This window comes from Miscanthus floridulus, chromosome 19 (genome assembly GCF_019320115.1).
Source record: "Miscanthus floridulus cultivar M001 chromosome 19, ASM1932011v1, whole genome shotgun sequence".
NCBI classification, from domain to species: Eukaryota; Viridiplantae; Streptophyta; class Magnoliopsida; order Poales; family Poaceae; genus Miscanthus; species Miscanthus floridulus.
Genome location: NC_089598.1, coordinates 64,065,181 through 64,087,389, shown reverse-complemented (window position 1 = coordinate 64,087,389; position 22,209 = coordinate 64,065,181). Strand labels below are relative to the sequence as shown.

Genomic DNA, 22,209 nt, shown 5'->3' with positions numbered 1-22,209 from the left:
GGCAAGCTTTGGGGCTTGCCACCCTGCCTTTTAGGCTCGCCAACGCCGCCGCTACATATTAGGACGCCCTGAGGGGCAAATTCACCGACCAGATCGCCAACCAGCTCCCACCAACTATCAACATGCTGCACACCAGCCAGGGTCCCAGAACGTCCCTCCATGGAGACCCTCACCAAGCAACCCCCTCTCCTACCTTTCTAGGGTGGCGCAATCTTCAACGTCAGCATCGACAGCCCCCCTCGGAATGGCGAAACTGATGAGGAACGCGCCGCCCATGAAAACAAGAATGTCAACCACACGCAATGCCATGATAACGAGTGTGCCCTTGCGATGGCCGAGGCCGCTCGTGATAACTAGATCAACTCGCATGAAAGGCCCCTCCATCGCAACCTCGATGAAGAATTCCTCCGTGTTGACGGCCACGACGTCTTCAAGACTCCGAGCGCCAATCTGGCGATAGCCACCAATGAGCTTGCACGCCTCCTGCAGACGCCCGAGCTCACCAAGGTCGCCGCTATGCTTAAAGCGGCACACTATCAAGTTAATGAGATCTGAGAGGATCAGAGACCTTCATGCTCCACAAGCGTGATTCGCCGATCAGCCGTTGCTAGATCTAATCACCGCCCTAGTCAAAGTCAGTTGGCCGACCAGTCACTACAACCCTAGGGGGGAACTGGAGGCCACCACGCCGAGCATCATCGCCAGCACAACCAAGAGGTCGAATAGGACACCTGAGTGCACCTCAGTAACCTCCAGGATGCACGATGGCGTATCGATCAGCATCGCTTCGGGCGCCATGAAGATGAAGTACGACGCCGCCAGGAGTATGAGCGAGAGTATGGTAATCCGAACTCGGCTCTAGAGCCGATCATTGCTGGCAATACTACTGATATCAGCACCGACAACCCAGAAGGGCCCCCAGCATTCACCAAGGTGCTCCGAACACTCCAGTGGCCCCGTGGTTTCAAAATCATTGGGTCGAGCCCTATGAAGGAAGGATGAACCCAACTCAGTGGCTGTAGGCTTACACCACCGCCGTCCACGCTGCCGGAGGAGACACCAACGTCATGGCAAATTATCTCCCCGTCATGCTCACGCCAGCCGCCATGAGCTGGTTCACAAGCCTTGCCTCGGACTCTATTGGATCTTGGGAAGAGCTGAAGAAAGTCTTCATTGACAATTACATGGCTACATGCAGGCGGCCGGGCACCAAGCACGATCTCAACCGCATCACCCAAAAGCCATCCGAACTACTCTGCAGCTACATCAGGCGCTTCTCCGAGATGAGGAATTCTATTCCCAACATCACGGAAGCCGAAGTCATCACCGCCTTCGTCCGAGGACTTCATCACCGCGAACTCCGTTCTAAGTTCAACAAAAAGCCACCTATCGGCATCGGCGAGATGATCACGACCGCCAACCGGTACGCCGACGCCGAGGAAGCGGAGGTGTGTTTTAATGAAGACATGGGCACTAATCGCCCGCCTCACCGCCATGACGATCGCACCGACGACCGACAGCACAACGACCGCCGCTACGACGACCGCAGTTTCCACTGGGACAACGAACGTGATCGGCTAAATGGATTCAAACCTGGTCAGAATCACCGCTGCCGACCAGACCACATTGTTGCCAACGTCAATGAGCCACGCGCCAAGCGTAACTATGATGAGCAATACAAGAAGATTCTCGACGGCCCATGCCCCCTGCACAAGAACGCCAAACACAAGATGAAAGACTGCCTTGGTTTGGCTAAGGAGTTCTAGGACAAAAAGTACGACGACGACAATGGTGGGAACGGAGGACGCCGACCACCTAGGGGGTAAAAACAATGCCTTCCAGGACCATGACAAGGTGGTCACCACCATCTTTGGGGGCCTCGCCTCCAACGAGAGAAGAAGGGAACGGAAGCTCGCCGCCCGACGAGTGCTTGCCGTCACTTTAGAGGAAACTGCCACCAACCCTAGCTATCGCCCATGGTCTGAACTCCCCATCACTTTCAGCAGGGCCGACCAATGGGTGGACATACCCTACATAGGGCGTTTTCCCCTCGTCCTCGATGCAACTGTCTAGAAGGTGCTTTTCAGAAAAGTCCTTATCGACGGTGGGAGCGCTTTGAATCTACTCTTCGCCGGGGCCCTAAGGGAGCTCGGCCTCAGGGACAATAGATCTCATGCCCTTAGACTCCTCCTTCTGGGGCGTGGTACCTGGTAGGGCATCCAGACCGCTTGGGGAGATCACCCTACTAGTACAGTTCAGCATGACAACCAACTACCGAGTGGAGCATGTCAACTTCTATGTCGCTGACTTCGACACCGCCTACCATGTCATACTGGGGCATCTGGCTCTGGCCAAGTTCATGGCCGTTCGCACTAGCGTACCTTGGTGTTGAAGATGCCTTCACCCATAGGAGTCCTGTCTCTACGGGCCAACCTCTCCGTCACCTACTGCTTGCGAGACAAGAGAGTCTCGCCCTCGCCGAAGCCACCGACCTCTCCATCTAGATGGCTAGCAGTGGTCGTCGAAGCCAAGATGGCGTCTGCTGATGACATGGAGATCCCAGAGCCTCCTCATGCCTCCAGCCAAGTCCAAGGAAGTCAAGGAGATCGGCCTCGGCCTCGACGACCCTTCCAAGATGGTGAAAATTCGGGGCTCACCTTGACCCCAAATAGGAAAGCGTGCTCAGTCTCCTTCCTACATGCCAACTGCCGATGTGTTTGCTTGGAAACCTACAGACATGCCGGGGGTACCGTGGGAGAAGATCGAGCACTCCTTAAATGTCTCGCCGACCGCTAAACCGATCAAGCAAAAACTTCTCCGATTCACGCTGGACAAAAAGGAGGCCATTAGGGTAGAAATAAAACGGCTCTTAGCTGCCGGATTTATAAAAGAAGTGTATCATCCAGATTGGTTAGCTAATCCTATTCTTGTTAGGAAAAAGAATAAAGAATGGAGATTGTGTGTTGATTATACTGATCTTAACAAACACTGCCCTAAAGACCCCTTCGACCTGCCTTGGATAGACGAGGTTGTAGACTCCACCGCCGGCTACGAGTTGCTCTCCTTTCTTGACTATTACTCCGGCTATCATCAGATCTCCCTCAAGAAAGAAGACCAGGTCAAAACGTCGTTCATCACGCCTTTCGGTGCGTACTTCTACACCACTATGTCCTTTGGACTAAAGAACGCTGGAGCGACCTACCAAAGGGCTATCCAGACATGCCTCGACCAACCGATCGGCCGCAATGTCGAAGCCTACATCGACGACATGGTCGTCAAGACTAAAACCACCGACAACCTTATCGCCGACCTTGAAGAAACTTTCTCCAACCTGAACAAATACCGATGGAAGCTGAACCCTTCAAAGTGCATCTTTGGAGTTCCATCTGGTATCCTGCTGGGCTACATCGTCAACGCTCGAGGCATCAAACCAAACCCTGACAAGGTCTCTGCCATCACCAAAATGAAACGGCCGACATGTGTCAAGGATATACAGAAGCTTACAGGCTGCATGGCTGCGTTAAGCCGTTTTATCTCACGCCTCGGTGAAAAAGGGCTACCTTTCTTCAAGCTCCTCAAGGCCTCTGAGCTTTTTTCTTGGTCAAAGGAGGCAGACATAGCTTTCGAGCAGCTCAAGTTGTTTTTAACAAAACCTCCAATCATGACAGTGCCACGACTAGATGAAACTCTGCTGATATACATCACCGCCACTTTTCGTGTTGTCAGTATGGCTATTGTCATCGAACGCGAGGAAACTAGACACGCCTACAAGGTGCAACATCTGGTCTATTTTATCAGCAAGGTACTTAATGAGCCCAAAACTCGTTATCCTCAGGTGCAAAAGCTGTTATATGCAATTTTGATTACCTCACGCAAGCTCTGACATTACTTCGAACACTACAAGATCGTCGTGGTCACTGAGTTCCCTCTGGGGGATATTCTCCGCAACAAAGAGGCCAATGGTCGTATCATCAAGTGGGCTATTGAGCTCGGCACTTACTCCATTGACTTTAGAAGTAGACCCACCATTAAGTCTTAGGCGCTTGCTGATTTCATCGCTGAGTGGACCGAGATCCAAGAACCCATTGCCGCCACTTGCCCTGAGCACTGGTTGATGTACTTCGATGGTGCCCTTAACATCAATGGTGCTGGTGCGGGCATTCTGTTCATCACGCCGACTAAGGATAAACTCCGATATGTTCTTCGCATACATTTTCCGGTCTCCAACAATGCCGTGGAATACGAAGCATGTCTCCATGGTCCTTGTATAGCAGTCGAGCTCAGCATCAAACGCCTCATGGTGTATGGGGATTCCGCGCTGGTTATCAACCAGCTCAATAAAGATTGGTCCTATTCTAGTGAGAAAATGGATGCATACTATGCCGAAATCAGGAAGCTCGAAGGGAAATTCTATGGTATCGAGTACTACCATGAGGTACGAGATCAAAACCAACCAGCCAACCAGCTCTCAAAGATAGGATCTTCTCGCATCGTGGTTCCACCGGGGGTTTTTGTTCAAGACCTCCTAGCACCATCCATTAAAGAAGAGAAGGAAGTTGAAGAAGTACCCCCCGTCGAGCAGCTGGTACTTGTGGTACCTTCGTTGGTCAACGATTGGAGGGAGCAGTTCATCAAATACCTCACCAGCAACGAAGTACCCGCCGACAAGATCGAAACTGAACTTCTAATTCGCTGAAGTAAGCATTATGTGCTGGTAGACGGTAACCTGATGAGGAAAAGTGCCAAGGAAGGGATACTGTAGAAGTGCATCATCCAAGACGACGGTGTGAAGCTACTTTCTAAAATTCACTCTAGTTCCTATGGCAATCACGCGGCTTTGAGAACTCTGGTTGGCAAAGCTTTCCGAGCAGGTTTTTATTGGCTCACGACCATCTCTGATGCAGAAGATCTCAGTTCGACTGATGTGAGGGTTGCCTAGTTTTTTGCCAAGCAAATACATGTACCAGGCACAAGAAATGCAGACCATTCTAGCTTCCTGGCCATTCGCATGCTAGGGACTGGATATGATCGGGCCTTTCAAGCCTAGCGCCAGGAGGTTTTCGGTATGTGTACGTCGCCATTGATAAGTTCTCCAAGTGGATTGAGTACAAACCACTCATCTCAGCTACTACAAAGAAAGCAGTCGAGCTCTTTGAAGAAGACATCATATACAGATTCGGTCTCCCGAACAGCATCATCACCGACCTCGGGACCACTTTTACCGGCCATCATTTTTGGGACTTCTACGAAGACCGGTGCATCTCCGTTAAATACGTTTCCGTTGCTCATCCTAGAGCTAATGGCCAGGTCGAGCGGGCTAATGGTATGATCCTTGACGCCCTCAAAAAAAGACTTTATTAGAAAGAAGAAAAGCATTCGGGCAGATGGCTCAAAGAACTACCAGCTGTGGTCTAGGGACTGCGCACTCAAGCTAGTCGCAGTACCGGCATATCTCCATATTTTTTGGTCTACGGCTCAGAGGCCATACTTCTAGCGGATATTGCCTTCCGAGCACCTAGAGTAGAAAGTTATGATGAAGAGCAAGCCTCGGCTGTTCAGATAGAAGACGTTGATCGGGCTAAGAAAGAACTTCTGATCACTTGCGTTCACACAGCCAAGTACCTCGAAGGTTTGCGGAGGTATTACAACCGCAACAGTCAAAGGTCGTTCAGTTCGCGATCGGCGACCTCAGTCTTACGTAGGAAACAAAAAACCTAAGGGCTTCACAAGCTTGTCTTCCCCCTGGGAGGGCCCTTACGTCGTCAAAGGTGTTACTCGACCAGGGTCTTATCGCTTATGTGACTTAGAATGGAATCGATATTCCTAACTCCTGGCACATCGAGCCACCTTATACGTTTCTATCCCTGAAACAACACAGATATGTATTCTTTACTTTCTGATTAATAAAGTTCTGGTCTCCATAATTTGCCTCCATTTTTTCCTCCATTATAATTTTCACTTACGGTTGATGGGCTATATGATACTCCATGACGATCTCCAATGCGCTCGCCAAGCACGCCAAAAATCGCCGAACATGATTTCTCCATAAATCGCCGAACACGTTAACTCCAAAAATCGCCGAACACGTTAACTCCAAAAATCGCCAAACACGTTAACTCCCAAAATCGCCGAACACGATTTCTCCAAATCGCCGAACACGTTAACTCCCCAAATTGCCAAACACAATTTCTCCAAATCGCCGAACACGATTTCTCCAAAAATCGCCGAACACGTTAACTCCAAAAATCGCCGAACACGATTTCTCCAAAAATCGCCGATTATGTTTTCTCCGGATCACATAAATTTTTCTCCTAAAAACGACGACGATTTTGCGCTCCAAATCTCCTAACATAGCTCGCCGATCATCGAGCAGCACACGTTTTCTTTTGTTTTCTATGGAGAAGACCCAGTCTCCGATCCCTTCCTACACGTGCCTGGGGCTCCGCGCTCTGCGTTATGGTTGGTCGGCTGTGGTTCCTTGGTCATGCCTATTCATCCTACATGTGTCAGGGTCTCTGTGATCGACATTATGGACTATGGGCTAGTCAAGGCCTAGATTTCAGGCATGAACTAACTGCTCGGACGCCACTTTAACTACTTTTTCTCACCAAGTTACTCAAATTGGCCGCTGGGCAGCATGTGTTTTGCTACCAAGGCTCTAATACACCCCTACACATGCTATGGGCTTCGTGCTCTGCGTATTGGGTGGTAGGCTATGGTTCCTTGGTAACGCTTGTTTTTCCAACATGTGCACAGGCTCCGCGCTCTGCGTTGCGGATTACAGGCTAGCTAAGGCATAGAGTTTAGTGAAAACTAACTGCTCGAACACTGCTTAAAATTATGCATAATTGCATTAGGTTGTTAATACAACGATTCTTCATCACCAAATAAAGCAAGTGGTATAGGTGATAATATCCGGGCAGTTTGTTAAGCTCCGCCAACACCTTCTGTTTCGCCAAACAGGTCTATATCACCGACAAGCATTTTTGATGCATCTTCAACATCATCCTCCAGCTGCTGGGTTTCTGCGTCACTCAGCCCATCGGCGAACCCGCCCCCTATCAACTGGATATTGATAGTCAGGTAGTGGGACCGAACCACCGTAAGGGCATGAGTAGCGGTGGTCATAACAGGCGTCGCGGTTGAAGTTTTTGAAATTCTCCCACACTGCCTTGCATCTCTGGATGATGATGTCTGACCCTTGCTGCCTCCCGTTAGGATGAGGTGCCGGTTCAATATCGACGTAGTCGAGTACTGGTTTTATTGCGGCGGTTACAGTGTTGAAGTTGTCTTTTTGGACCTTGGCTTCCTGCACCAGCACATCGAACTGTGCCTTGGCTTTATAGCGGAAAATCTACAAGCATTACAATGGTTCGTCATGCCAGAAAAGTACTACAACAATATTTCTGATCAGGGGGTATCTACCTTTTAGTTCTTTGGCCAGTTTATTTGCTCGCTCTGACTCTTTCGCTTTATCTTAGTCAGGATTTGCTCGACGGTCTGGCGTAGCTAGGCTGAGTTCTGCATCTTGCTCTGCAAGCAAAACAGTTATTGAAAAAAACGGATGGGCAACTATTGCAAAGTTCATTCGCTGATAAAGCATACCAGATTTCTGCTTGGATACATTCTCGAACTGCTTGCACTTCTGATCTCGAGCTGCTCGGATTTACTTTTGAGCTCTCTGGTTTTCTTGCCTAATTGCTCGGACATATTTTTTAGCTCCTCGGATACAATCGCCAATTGCTCGGATTTCTTCTTTAGCTGCTCGGATGCAGCCAGTTAGTTGCTTAGGATAGAACCCCATTCTAATGTTCCTAGGTCCCGCGAGTTAGACTCTACAAGGTCCCGCTCGCGCTGGGCCCTCTTAATACTCTTTTCCGAAAGATTTAATGCCTCCCGGAGTTTCTTGTTCTCCTCGGCGAGGGGTTCCATCCTCTTCATCAGTTGGTGTCGTTGCTCGGCTGTTCGAGCTATCCCCTATGGATGAACAATGCTAGTGATAAACTTTGGTCTCCAACAACATATATCAGTATTTCAGGCGCGGTACTCACCTCGATTTGAGTCATAACTCCAGCAACGGCGGATTTCAACCTCTTTATCTCCCTAGTGGTGTTTTCTTCCTCGACAATTACTACCTCTTCCCCACGTTTTTGGAGAATCCGGATGGACTGGGGTTTAGGTACGGCACGCTCGATCTCCACAACCTCGTCCTCCTCCGTCGTCGCTCGAGGCACCACTAGGGGACTCTGTGGTTGGACAGCTGCTCTGACCACTCCTGACATTGCTGCGGGCGGTGCAAGTTGCTCCTCGGCCATTGTTGGAGTTGCTTCCTTAGCATCCAACGCATCAACAATAGCTGCAGCTTCCGCTTCCAAAGTATCGACGTTTTCAGTCGCAGCTTCGGTCGCTGTCGCTGACGCGCCTGTTGTGTGCGCCAATGATTCACCGCCGCCAGGACCGCTGGCAGCGGCGGCCGACCCGTCGTCTGTTTGTAGAGCACTCGGGGACTCCCGGATGGGAGCAGTCGGCATTGTTCCTACTGAGGGTCCCGGCCTCAGTGTTGCCCTACGTAATGTCGGCCTGTCAGTACCCAAAAGAAATCAAGAAACAATATTATTACTCCAAGACAAAGATACTTAAGGTTTGGTCTTCCGATTCAATTTCTTGAACCGGCGATGCCTGCCTAATCCCCCAGGCGCTGCTGCTTGGTCTGCCTGATGGGAGAGTTCCTGCTCTTCTACAACAGGCTGCTGCTCTGCTTGGTGCCCTGAAGCCTCCTCTGTGTGCTGCTCTGCGGTTATTCCCCCTTGTTGCTCGGGGACTCCGGTCGTCTGCACCGTCGGGACTTCCATTGTTGCCTGTGCATGACTCTCCCTTGCTTGCTGCTCGAGGACTTCAGCACCCTTTTAATGGCTCCTTCGTGCTCGGTGGATGTGCTGTCTGGTTTTCATCGTCGTCAGACCATTCTAGCACTACGGTCCTTCGCGGTCGAGCAGTTCGATCATCACCAAGCGAGATGCCGCCCGATTTGTGTGCAGTGGAGCCTGCGGTTTTTCTCCTTTTTTGGACAGGCTCATCTACCGCTAGTCTTTTCCCACGGATCTTCTCTGATACCAGGGATGGACTATCTGACGAGGTGCTCGGCTCCTCCTCTTCGGGCTGTAGCGGCCACCGGATGTCTACTCCTTTTGGCCAATCGGCTCTCGGCACGCTTGAAAAGTATATTGCCCTATCCTGCTAATGGATCTTTACATAAGTAAGTCAGTCCTTTGCTCGGCAATCGATGCCTAGTCAATGCGAAATGAAATGGTTACCTAAGGAGGCGGATTGGTGCAGTTGAAGGCCTTCGTTCCTTGTGGCCAACTGAATGAGACGTTGGCAGTGAATAGGTCCATGGCCCGGTCTATTACTTCTTTCTTTGATAGCCGGTCTGTGCTTTTCCGGGTACCGTCGTTGTCACCTTTGTAGTCGAACGCCGGGTGGGCCCTCTCTTTGCAGGGCTGGATGCGGCGCACTATGAAGCTAGCTGCAACCAGTTCACCCCTAAGCTCCACGCCCTTAATCAAGTCAAGAAGCTCCATTACTTGCTCCATGTTAGCACTGTTGGGTCTCTCTGACCAGCTACTATGGTTCACTGGGATGTGGTGGACGTCGCATCGAATTATTGGGTGACTTTGTTTGATGTAGAACCATCTAGCGTTCCAACCTTTCAGGGAGGTGTTTAGCGGTACGTTGATGTATTCGCTGGCCATCCCATCCCTGAGCTGTAGGTACACGCCGCCGACCACCTTAGAATCGCTGCCCCCTTTCTTCTTCAGACAGAACAGGTGCCTGAAGAGGTTGAAGTGTGGAAGAACACCAAGAAATGCCTCGCAGAAATGGATAAAGATCGACACGTGCAGTATGGTGTTGGGGTGCAGATTGTAGAGTCTAATCGCCCAAAACTCCATAAGATCCCTCAGAAAGGGATGGACAGGAAACCCTAATCCTCGCCAGAAATAATCTTCAAATACTGCAGCCTCATCAGTATGAGGTGTTGGAAAGGGCTCACCACTAGCCCGCTGCCATCCGATAGTGAGGTGGTCTAGGAGAACACCTGCCGCCACCATTCTGTTGAGATCCGCCACCCTCGTTTTCGCCGACACCCACTCCTCATCGCGGCTGGCTCCAGTGGCCGCCTTCCTCGGCTTTGCGGCTCCCTTTTTCGACACCATTCTCTCTAGTTTGGTCCTAGATTGGAGGCGAGTGCCCGCGTTGGTACGGAATGTGGAGCGCAGGGATTGCGAAGGAAGGAAACAGGGCAGAGTGGCAGAGGTAGGCGGCGAGGTATGCGGCGGCATGGTTATAAAGCACTTTCCCTACCCTTCTTTGCATCTGAGGGTTTTTGGGAAACCGTTCCCACGATCAGCGCTGTTTCGACTTCTCCAACGTGGTTTAATGGGCCGCAACTTGGGCTATCACGCAACAGCAGCCCACGTCACTCATTTATCGCTGCCAAAAAATCGCTGATTTCTCCGCAATTTAATGAGGCTCAGTAACCGTTACTGTACAGCCATTACTCTGATTTTTTCTCCACGGTTTGATTTATCCGATATCTTCGCCTGAAACACGGGGACTGGTTGTCTGCTCGGTTGGTTTTCGTTATTTCTTCGTTTCTGACCCTGGCACCACGTGACTACGTCACCTACTGTCAGGCTTGGGGACTAAGTGGGCACACTTCACCTTGCGGTGAATGTGTTTGTTTCCATCTCGAGGCTACGCTCGGGGACTAGCTATCTGCTCGGCTGGTTTACTACTTTCTGACCCTGGCACCACATGACTATGTCACCTACTATCAGGCTCAGGGACTAAGTGGGCACACTTCACCTTGCGGTGAATGTGTTTGTTTCCATCTCGAGGCTACGTTCGGGGACTGGCCACCTGCTCGGCTGGTTTACTACTTTCTGACCCTAGCACCACATGACTACGTCACCTACTGTCAGGCTCGGGGACTAAGTGGGCACACTTCACCTTGCGATGAATGTGTTTGCTTTTTTCTGAAAGACTCTGTGCCTCTAAAAGCTAAAGAAGGTTATCTTTTCCCTCGTGGTCGGACTCTAAGTGGGCACACTTAGTTTTACTGCGTAGAAATTTTCAATTCTAGACTTGAGCTCCTTACACCCTTATGTCAAGCCGTGCTCGGAACACACTGCTCGGCGATGTTGCACGCTACTCGGCAGCTGCTCACAACTGCTCGGCGATTCATTATGGTGGTCGGACCATGATTTGGACAGCTCGGTTTTGGTTCTCACCTACTCGGAAAAGTTCAAGATGGCGTTGCACAACGGGTACAAGGCGCTCAGGGACTAGCTGTGGGGGGTACGATCCCAGATACCCACGGCAGACCACATGGGCTACGCCTCCAGGGGCGGCCCAGCCCACAAGAAGAAGCCTTGCGGGGCATGATTCTGCTCGGCGCCTCCCGCAAGACAATGGGAGGATATCCTGAAGATGTTACTGAGATCTGTTAGGATACTGTACTGATCCCATGATTCTTGTAATCTGTTATTACTTTCCGGTTATCTCTCAGATCTAACCTGACTTATAACCCTGCCCCCTGGACTATATAAGGCGGGCAGGGACCCCCTACAAAATCACGGCAAATCATACGATAGCTAATACAAACCAACAGACCATAGGAGTAAGGTATTACGTCATACTGATGGCCTGAACCTGTATAACTCGTGTGTCTCTGTTGCCTTCTTATTCATGATTACACGCTCCTCTGCCGATCAATCTACCTTCGTGGGATACCCCTCGGAGGACTGCCGATGATATTCTAGTCGACATCATGCCTTGGTATCCTATGGTTGTATAATACAAATATTAATAATTGCTTAAAACCCTAAGTAATGATGTTTCTTTGGTTGCAAAATACAGATAATATATACCGAATCAATACTGAAAAAGGAGGAGGGGAGGGACCATATCTTGCTCTCGAAGTTCTATGGATCAAATCCAAGTTTCCAAGGTCCAATATGTCAATTTCTGAGGTTGGGCGAAGTGGGAAGAGCAAAAACTTGAGATAGACGAGGAAGAAAAGGAAGAAGGCTCGGCCAGAAAAGGGTGGGCGTTCGATTTTAAATGATACCACGGCACCACAGATCGTGGACGCCAAGCTCGGTGCCAAGATCTATGGCACCGAGTCGGCCGCCAGGTCACCATCCACGTCTTCAGGGCACGCCGATGCCGGCCCAAGACCTAGGCGTCAGAGTAATTGGCGCCGAGACATGTTAGCACAGCGCCAATTATCATGGCGCCAAGGTCTATGTCTATTTTTTAAAGGATACCAGCAGAGACATATTTGTAAAAAACTTAAAAAAAGGCAAGAAAACAAAAAAAAAATCGGCTACTAGGGTGGCTGGGCACACTTTGTAGGTGGTGGCGTAGGCGCTGGCAGCTTTGGCGGCGAGCGTTGCCATCATGCAAGAGCAGTGTACTGGGCCGACACGAGCAGGAGCGGTGTCCCACGGGCCACGGGCAAGAGCATGCATGGACGCAGCGGATAGCGAGTTAGGCAGCACAGCACGAGGGCAAGATGCGACCAGTGAGCATCAGACTCAGCCTCGTGCCTACAGTGGCTTGGTGCTGTTACTGCTATAGCGCGGGCGCTCCCAGGATAACAAGGTGCGCGACAGTGCGACACAGGCGCATGAGAAACGGTTTCACCATGTTTTCTTCCGTTTCGTCGTTAACTGCCACACCAAATTTTCTACTGAGATGATATAGAATTTAATACTATGAAAACCAGTCTGCAACTCCATGTTAAGCCCTACTAGAGAACAGACTTTAGAACGATATTCCAATTTAGCATTAGTCTTGGCATTTTTTTGCCCCCAGGACTAAAGGTTCCTTTAGTCCCGGGTTAGTAATACCAGTCGGGACTAAAGCTTTTAGTCCCGGTTTAGGTGATGTCCCAGGAATAAAGATTAATCTTTAGTCCCAGTTTGGCTCCCTAACCGGGACTAATTATCCCGGCCTATAGACCAGCTTATTTCTTCCTCCCCGAGCCCGAGCCATTCCATTCAAACTTACTGCCTCTGTTCTTCAGCTTGCTGTTGTTCTTGCTCTCTCTCCCCCTCCTATTGGTGTTGCTCTTTCGATTTTAGATGTAACAAACTTAATCCTCTTATGTTTTATCAGTAGCTTATCTCATTTTGCGATGTAGATGCATGTGTAACTTTATATGTTGGACTTTATTATGATTTTATGTCATTTTTAGCTCAAAATCACATGATGATTTGCATATATGTTTGGATAAACAAAAGTTAAATTAGTTCATCAAAATCACTTAATAGTTTAGTATTGCTAGTATATGTAGTACATTTCATGGTTTAGTTAGATAAATAAATATTTTTATTTTTTTTAATATATTACTTTAGAAATGAGAAATTTACAATAGTTTGCAAAAATAAGTATAGAAAGTAACTTGATATGGTGGATTTGATTATGATTTCTATGTCATTTTTAGCTCAAAATCACATGATCATTTACAATAGTAAAATCACTTGATAGTTTGGTATTTTACTATTATACATAGTACATATTTCAGTGGTTTAGTTAGATAAATAAATAATTTTAGTTTTGTTTAAATATATTATTTTAGAAAATATGAAATTTACACTAGTTTACAAAAATAAGTATAGAAAGTAGATGACAACTAGGTACCTGGATCCTCAGGCCTCTCGTTCGGTTGTGAAACGACTGAGGCAAGAACTCCCTCTCATTATCTGCGGCAAGTGTAAGCAGAAGATTGTGATGGAGTACCGAGTCAAGAGACAGGGACCCAACAAGGGTCGTGTTTTCTACAAGTGCTCAGATCACGATGTGAGTTTCTTACGCATTTGATTATTATGGCTAATTGACCTGCTTTTCTTGAATATTATTGACTAAATATTTTTTGGCTTTAATTTCAGTGAGAGGGCAATGGATGCGATGGTTAGGTACTGGGAAGGAAGATTATGCTACATACGTAGCAGAATTCGGGTGCGCTTGAGGTAGCGGCTGCTGATGATGAGGCAGTGAGCCAGCAGGAGAAGCTTATTATATTCAACAGACGAATGATTTGTCTGTTTTAGTTGCGTACGGTCATGAAATAATTATGTTACTGAAGTGCATTGTAGTTTTAGTTTGTTTAGTGATAGTTGGGATTGCTTACAGTTGTAACTAGGCTTAGTTAATTAATCAACCGTGTGTGTGTCATCTATGTTGTGTAATAAAATACTTAATTATGTTTCAAGGTTTTCATAATTTGTCAGTGTAATACAGATTATGTCACGCCATTGGATGTACAATGCCGATCGCCAGCTCCTAAGACTTTATTGAGGGCAGTGCACTATTTCTTAGGTGTGGCCTGAGGCAAATAAGCGGGATGGTTTCATGTGCTTATCCATGTGCCCTATGTAAGAATTTAAAGGAATATTCAAGCTCAATGAGTCTTCATTCACATTTGCTTAAGTCAGGTTTCATGTCAAACTATATATGTTGGACTAAGCATGGAGAAAGCGAGGGTCATGATGAAAGAAGGTGAAGGAGAAGATTTAGACATTGATGACATTATTGCTCAGTATGGTGCCTTTGATGATACTACAATGGGGGGAGATGAAGAAGAGGTAGCGGCAGAAGATAATCTCGGTGATGCTCTTGGCGATGCCATTCGTGATGCACAACAAGAATGCGAAAGTGAAAAAGAGAAAGTTAAGTTCAAGCGCATGCTTGAGGATCATAGGAAGTTGCTATACCTGACAGCCGAAGAGGGGCAAAAAAAGCTGGGTACAATACTGGAATTGCTACAGTGAAAGACAAAGAATGGTGTATTCGACAAGGCATTTGTGAATTTATTGAACCTCATAAAGAAGATGCCTCCGAAGCTAAATGAATTGCCCACCACTACGTATGAAGCAAAAAAGGTTGTCTGCCCTTTGGGATTAAAATCCAGACGATACATGCATGTCCTAATGACTGCATCCTCTACCATGGCAATGAATACGAGAATTTGGATGAATGCCCGGTATGTAAAGCATCGCGGTATAAGATCAGGCGCGATGATCCTGGTGACGTCGAGGGTGAACAACGTCCTAGAAAAAAAATCCCTGCCAAGGTTATGTGGTATGCTCCTATAATACCATGCTTAAAACATTTGTTCAGAAATAAAGACCATGCAAAGTTGTTGCGGTGGCATAAAGAAGACCGTAAGGTAGACAATATGCTGAGACACCCAGCTGATGGGTCCCAGTGGAGAGCGATAGACAGAGAATTTTCAGAGTTTACAAATGAGGCTAGAAACTTAAGGTTCGCCTTAAGTACAGATGGTATGAATCCTTTTGGGGAGCAGAACACTAGTCATAGCACTTGGCCAGTTACTCTATGTATCTACAACCTTCCTCCATGGTTATGCATGAAGCGAAAGTTCATTATGATGCCGATCCTCATCCAAGGTCCGAGGTGTATGTGTCTGGGATGAGTACAAACAAGAACACTTTGACCTATGAGCAATGTTGTTCGTAACAATCAATGATTGGCCTACTTTAAATAATCTTTCGGGTCAGACAAACAAATGATATAATGCATGCACATATTGTTTTGATGACCTTGACAGTATATATTTGAAAAGATGTCGAAAGGTCATGTACCTTGGCCATCGTTGATTCCTTCCTTTGAATCACCAAGTAAGAAAGAAAGGGAAGCATTTTAAAGGTAAGCCAGACCACCGGAAGAAGCCTCATAACCGAACCAGGGAAGATGTACTCGCAATGGTCAAGGATGTGAAAGTAGTATTTGGAAAGGGACAAGGCAGTGAATCTGTTCCCAAAGATACTAAGATACACGCACCCATGTGGAAGAAAAGTCCATCTTTTGGGAGCTACCCTATTGGCAAGTCCTAGAGGTCCACAACGAAATCGATGTGATGCACCTGACAAAGAATCTTTGTGTGAACCTGTTAGGATTCATGGGTGTGTACGGGAAGCCAAAGGATTCACTTGAAGCATGCCAGGACTTGCAGGGCATGAAAGAACGAGACAACCTTCATCCAGAGAAGACAGATGATGGATGTCATTACTTAAGTCCTGCTAGCTACACGCTTAGCAAAGAAGAGAGGGACAGCATGTTCGAATGTCTAAGCAGCATCAAGGTCCCATCAGGATTCTCCTCCAATATAAAGGGTATAATAAATGTGCCAGAGAAGAAATTCCTAAACTTAAAGTCCCACGACTTGCCACGTGCTTATGACGCAATTACTTCTAGTTGCTTTAAGAGGAATTCTACCTCCACATGTACTGTCTAGCCACTGTGAAGCTATGTGCATTCCTCAATGCAATTTCTCAGAAGGCAATCAATCCAGTGGAACTAGCTACTCTACAGAATGATGTGGTTCAATGTCTTGTCAGCTTTGAGTTGGTGTTCTCCTCCATCCTTCTTTAATATCATGACACACCTCCTAGTTCATTTGGTGAAGGAGATTAGTATTCTTGGACCTGTGTTCTTACATAACATGTTCCCCTTCGAGAGGTTTATGGGAGTCTTGAAGAAATATGTGAAAGTTCGTTCTAAGCCTGAAGGAAGCATCGCCCAACGCTATGGAACAGAGAGGTCATTGAGTTCTATGTTGAATTTATTCCTGACCTTGCCCCTGATTGGCGTTCCCGAATCACGACATGAGGGGAGACTCAGTGGTAAAGCAGTTGTGCTTCCATGGAGCTGCCAGTTATTCAAGATGACGTTGGGTTGCGCTTCCCTGTTGATGACATTACCGAGCCTCTAACAACATGTGAGCTGCACATTCCAGATGGTAATAATGCATCAATCATGGTGGCTGTCGGGGTTGTATCTCCAATAGACCGAACGAAGACACCAAGAATCCATGGGTCAGTTATTCAACCTAGATATGTTAGCGTCTCGGTCGATAGAGTGCTCAAAGGTTACAACAATGTTCCTCTTGACATTGAAGGCGGTGATGGGGAGAAGACACTAGGAGAAGCAGAGAAGACATTTATTCAATGGCGCAAATGCTTCATCATCATTCCTAGGGCGCCACCGCTTCCCCTACCTCACCCTAGGTACGAATGAAAGTGAATGAAATATTATTTTCCATTAATTTTATATTGGCTTCAAAAATAATTGACTCACAACTTGTTTTTGTAGCAGGGTCTCCCCCCAGCCTAGCCCAATCATTCATTCCCCATCTCATCACAGCGTCGTGGGGGGCGAGACGACTTCATCCCCACGGCGATGTCCAACTCCTACACCGGCCCCTATCGCCTCCACAATGATCTCCAACTCCTACACCGGCCCCTACCACCTCCACAACGATCTCCAACGCCTCCACGTCGGTCTCCAACACCGGCCTCATCGCCTCCACTGCCAGGTCTCCAACACCACCCCCACCCCCTCCACAGCGACGCACTACAGAGACGTCTAAGGTCCCTGGCGACAAAGAAGACCCTGAAAAAAAAGAGTTATTTCTCAAGAAATACTTCCTGAAAAGACTGATGAGCAAATAGCAGCTGAAGAAGACAAAAAAGTGAAAGATTTTTTTATAGATATCCAAAAGCAGAGACAAGCGAAGCTTAAGGAGAAGTCCGTACTTTTACATACCACGAGATCTGTTGAGGCAGAAGGTCGAAGCTCACAATAAAAAGATGCTTGAAGTTCGTAAGCCTCCGCCACTATCAGACTATGACCGCTCTCCTCGTGAAGTCACATGATGCAGATAAGAAAAGGAAAAGAGCATCAGGGAAGGATGTCCCACAGCTCGGACAACAGAAGCAACCAATGCAAAATCTTGTTGTTGCTAATGAATATGGTTCCAACATAGAAGTCTATCGACCAGACAACTCTGGAGAAGTGTCGGTTCAAGACCTTAATGCTTTTTTTGAACTAACTGGTTTAACCTTGGATCAATTGACGGGCAAAGCTTCCAATCCAGAACCTGGAAGTTGATACCTTGAAAGACTTATAAATTTGGCAAAAGTCTATACAACCCTGCGGCTCTGAATGAATTGGGTACGCAAATGTACTTGCTCAACAAGTGGTACATGCAGGCGTGTGGCAGGGGTGAGGACAGGATCTTTGTCAGATTTAGAGACCATCATTACTTCCAGTGGCTGATGACATCTTACATATTAGTTTCGAAGAATTGCATCAACTATATCACATGGACGCTCTGGACAAATCAATCATTAGCTGCTTTTTGTTTGTAAGTGATTCTTACTTTTATTTAATAAACTCACTTCTATGCGTACGTATATATAATTATCCTCACATGTAACTTATATTTATATACAGATTCCAGATGTCAGAGCTCCAAAGAATACAAGACACCAGTGTTGGCTTCATTGATCCTTATATCGTATTCAAAACCGATATTATTGTCAAGGAGCAGTGGGTATCTGAAGCACAGAAGAATATCATGAGGTTCTTCGTGAAGCAGCACGACAAGACAACAATACTTTTCCCGTGTTAATAATAATGTAGTCTACACATTTTATGTAATATCAATACAACTTATATGCATGTACGTGTGTGTATAAACCAATGCAGGTTTCACTGGATACTCATTATCATTGAGTTAAACTCAAGTCGGTTAGTAATCTTGGACTCATTGAGAAAAGAGCGGGCACTATACCAAGATATGATAGACATTATCCAGGGGTAATTTCGATCTCTCGCACACAACTATTATTGAATAGACTTTGCCATAATTTATTAACGATCGTACATTATTGGTCGCACAGAGTTTGGAAAGAGTTTATTCGGTAACACCACAAGGATTGCAAGGCACCACTTAATGTAGTTGAAATACCAGTAAGTTGTACTATATATACTTCCCCACGTGTTTAATTACTATATCGTACTTCAATTTACGTGTGAGATGATGAGAATAATCTTCTTCTCGTACAGTGGTGTTTGCGGCAGCAACCAGGTAATAACTTGTATGGATACTATGTTTGTGAATTTATCACTGCACACATAAAAAGAACTCCTGAAGATGTCCTCAGAGTACGTATATATCAATTTTTTATTTATTTTTAAATGAATATATATATATATATATATATGTGTATTAATACTTTTTCTTTTATTTCAAATACAAGACTGAATGGTTGAAACAAAGGGTCATACAAAAAGACCATCTGAAAGCAGTTCAAGAGTCAATAGCAGGATTTTTTTCTAAAAAAAGTGCTAAATCCCAACGGCGAGTTCTACTTTGATCCTAAGGAATAAATGATATAAATTAAATGTTTATTGATATCGTTATTTTTGAGAACAAGATTATGAAAGTGTTGTATATATACATATATATCTATAATATATATAGTTTTCATACTTTATTCAGGATATAATAATGCTCGAGATGAGAATTAGATGTAATTATATGCGTGCGTGTATTTATATTAGCAGCGTAGAATATGTACATAAAACATATTATATATTAAACAAATATGTGTAACTGAACTGAAAACAAATTAAACAAAAAAGAAAAGAAAAAAAATGAACCTTTAGTCCCGGTTGGGGTTACCAACCGGGACTAAAAGGTGCGGCCATGTTTGCTCGGCTGGAGGGACCAACCGGGACTAAAGGTCCCTCTTTAGTCCCGACTCGATGACCCGGGACTGAAGGTTCCACCTTTAGTCCCGGAATCATTGTCTCGGCGCAGTAACCGGGATTAAAGGCCGTTACCGCTCGGTATAACAAGGCCATCCTATAGTAGTGAAGGGTCACAACTCAGAACGAAGAACACACTGGTGGTTATGTTTGGATGGCAACCGGTTGTGCAAAATTGCTACTTTCGTACATTTTCATTGATTTGAGCAATCCAAAGGTGGTATACTGTACCTTGCCAAAGAAAATAAAAACTTGCATATATATATGATGTAGCATATGTTGTATGGCAAATACGAAGACACATTTTTTTCTAGAAAAAAGAGTAAGCAAAGCAGGCGTGTTCCTGCTAATTAAGGTGATGCATATTTTCGAACATATTCTGGAGGTCTACGTCCCTGAGCATCTAGCTAAGGAACGAACCTGGAGCAAATGTACGTCCCGAAAGCGGGGATAGTGCTGGCCTCAGTGAAAACCACGGAAAAATCCGTTGACCAGGTCGGCCACCGGATGGCGGCGAAACGGTACACGCGGCCGATGATGTGGCCGGCGCCATGGAAGGGGCGGCCGGCGCCTCTGCAGGAACCACGGAAGCTGTGGCTGTGGCTGCTTCTGCTGCTCCTCCTCCCCCTCCTGTGGCGGCTGCTGCTGCTCCTGCTGTGGCTGCTGCTGCTCAATATCCTCCTGACCGTTCACCAGGCGGCACTGCTTCCTTACCTGGCCCTTGCCCTCGCCGATGAGCACGTCAAGCATTCCGACCTTCTGCATCGCCTGGGCGAACTTCTGCTGCCACAGTGCTTCGTTCCGGGCGAAGGCCTCCACCATCGCCATCGTCTGTGGGTCCTCGATGAGAGCGTTGTCCGAGGTGAGCAGGCTGCGCCGGGCGAGCAGCTCGGAGTAGTACGCGACGTCGAGCTTCTCCCCAGTTTGCGCGTCGAACTTCACCTTGGGCGCTTGCTCGGGGTCGTCGTCGGGCTTCCGCGGCGGGCACATCTGGCGTAGCCACTTGGCATACTCCGGGTCCAGCGTTGGGTCGATGTCGGCGTTTTGGGAGAAGTTATAGATGCGGTTGGAGAACATAAAGCAGTGCGCGCCGCCGATGGAGTGCGCGCCGGAGAGCAAGACAAGGTCCTCCTGGGAGAGGCCTCGCTGGTTGAAGAGCTCGGTGAGGCGCGGGACGTGGTGGCCCGGCACGGGGAAGTTGCCCGGGAGGTCATCCATGTTTGAGCGCATGCCGTCGCGGCGTCCCGCCACGACGTCGTATCTTGGGAGGCCCGCGGCCACGGCGGCGTCCCGCGCCGCGAAGGCGAGGATATCTGCGCAGGAGACCGTGCCAGGGCACATGCCCTCTAGAGTGGACTTAGGCGATGTCGATGGTTCTGAGGCCGACGAGGGTGAAACCGTTGGCGGACGACTCCTTCTCTGGGACATCGCCAGCGGGCGACTCGTCCAGGAGAATAGAAGCGTCGCAACCCTGCACGCACAGAACCGGCCGGCTGGCACAGGCATATGGGTGTACACCAACAGTCACCAACCCACGACGATATGGTGTGCATGCATGCAGTGCAGCATAAGCGTGAGTAAATGTGAAGTGTTAATTAGGGAAGTTACCGTGATGAAACAGTCGTGGAAGAAAAGGCGAATGAGGCCAGGGGAGATGCCCCGGTCCATAGCGATTTCGTTGTTGACGATGTCGCTGATGACGCCCTCGGCCTCCGGGCACGTCTTGCCATAGAACCCCACTTGCAGGCCGTCGACGATCAGCGCATCGACGGCGCTCAGCTGGGTCGCCGACGCCAACAAGGCAAAAAGGAACAGCAACGTGTGCCGCGACATGTCTCGCATGGTCGAGATCCCGCCTCCAGCAACGAGTTAACTTCGTGTTTATTAGCTCGCATGACGTTGTGGGAGAGGAAAGGCAAGCTTAACGACGAGCTTGATTGCAGGGAAGAGCGACCATGGCCTCACATTATTTAGCCTCTTCACTTTTGTAGAGACCGTGCTAATAATAGGCAACAAATAAGGTCAGGACCCGGCCGCCAGCTTTTCGGTCAGGACCCCCTTCTGGTATTCCAGGTCCCGCGCGTTCGACTCCGTAAGGTCTCGTTCGTTTTGGGCCCTCTGGATATTCTTCTCCGAGAGGTTCCTGGCCTCTTTGAGTTTTTCGTTCTCCTCAGCAAGGGGCTCCATTCGCTTTATCAGCTGGCGGCGCTGCTAGGCAACTCGAGATATTTCCTGTAAAATGCACGATGACAGTATGGTTAACCAATTCCAATAAACAACCCGGACCTTTCCAGACGAAGTATTCACCTTGATCTGTTTCATCACACTGGTAAGGGCAGTGTCCAGTCTCCTGAACTCCTTGGTGGTGTCCTCCTCTTCGACAATCACTATTTCATCGCCGCGCTTTCGGAGGATCCGGACTGCTTGGGGTCGAGGTTCGTCACGCACGATCTCCTCCACCTCGTCCTCCTCCGTTGCAGCCGGGGACACCACCTGGGGGCTCGGTGGTCGGATAGCAGGTCCGACCATGCCCTCCGAAGCATCGGGGACATCCGTCTGCTCCTT

At 47.9% G+C, this 22,209-nt stretch overlaps 1 protein-coding gene and 1 pseudogene across 1 annotated transcript; one reads left to right on the top strand and one right to left on the bottom strand.

Moving 5' to 3' along the window:
• The first annotated feature begins 4,297 nt into the window (after positions 1-4,297).
• Positions 4,298-4,696, top strand: LOC136526122 (uncharacterized). The gene has a single exon (XM_066518887.1). It carries the CDS (start codon positions 4,298-4,300, stop codon positions 4,694-4,696), a length of 399 nt encoding a protein of 132 aa, XP_066374984.1.
• Positions 4,697-19,809: 15,113 nt separating this feature from the next.
• Positions 19,810-21,584, bottom strand: LOC136529641 (peroxidase 5-like; annotated as a pseudogene).
• Positions 21,585-22,209: the final 625 nt, after the last annotated feature.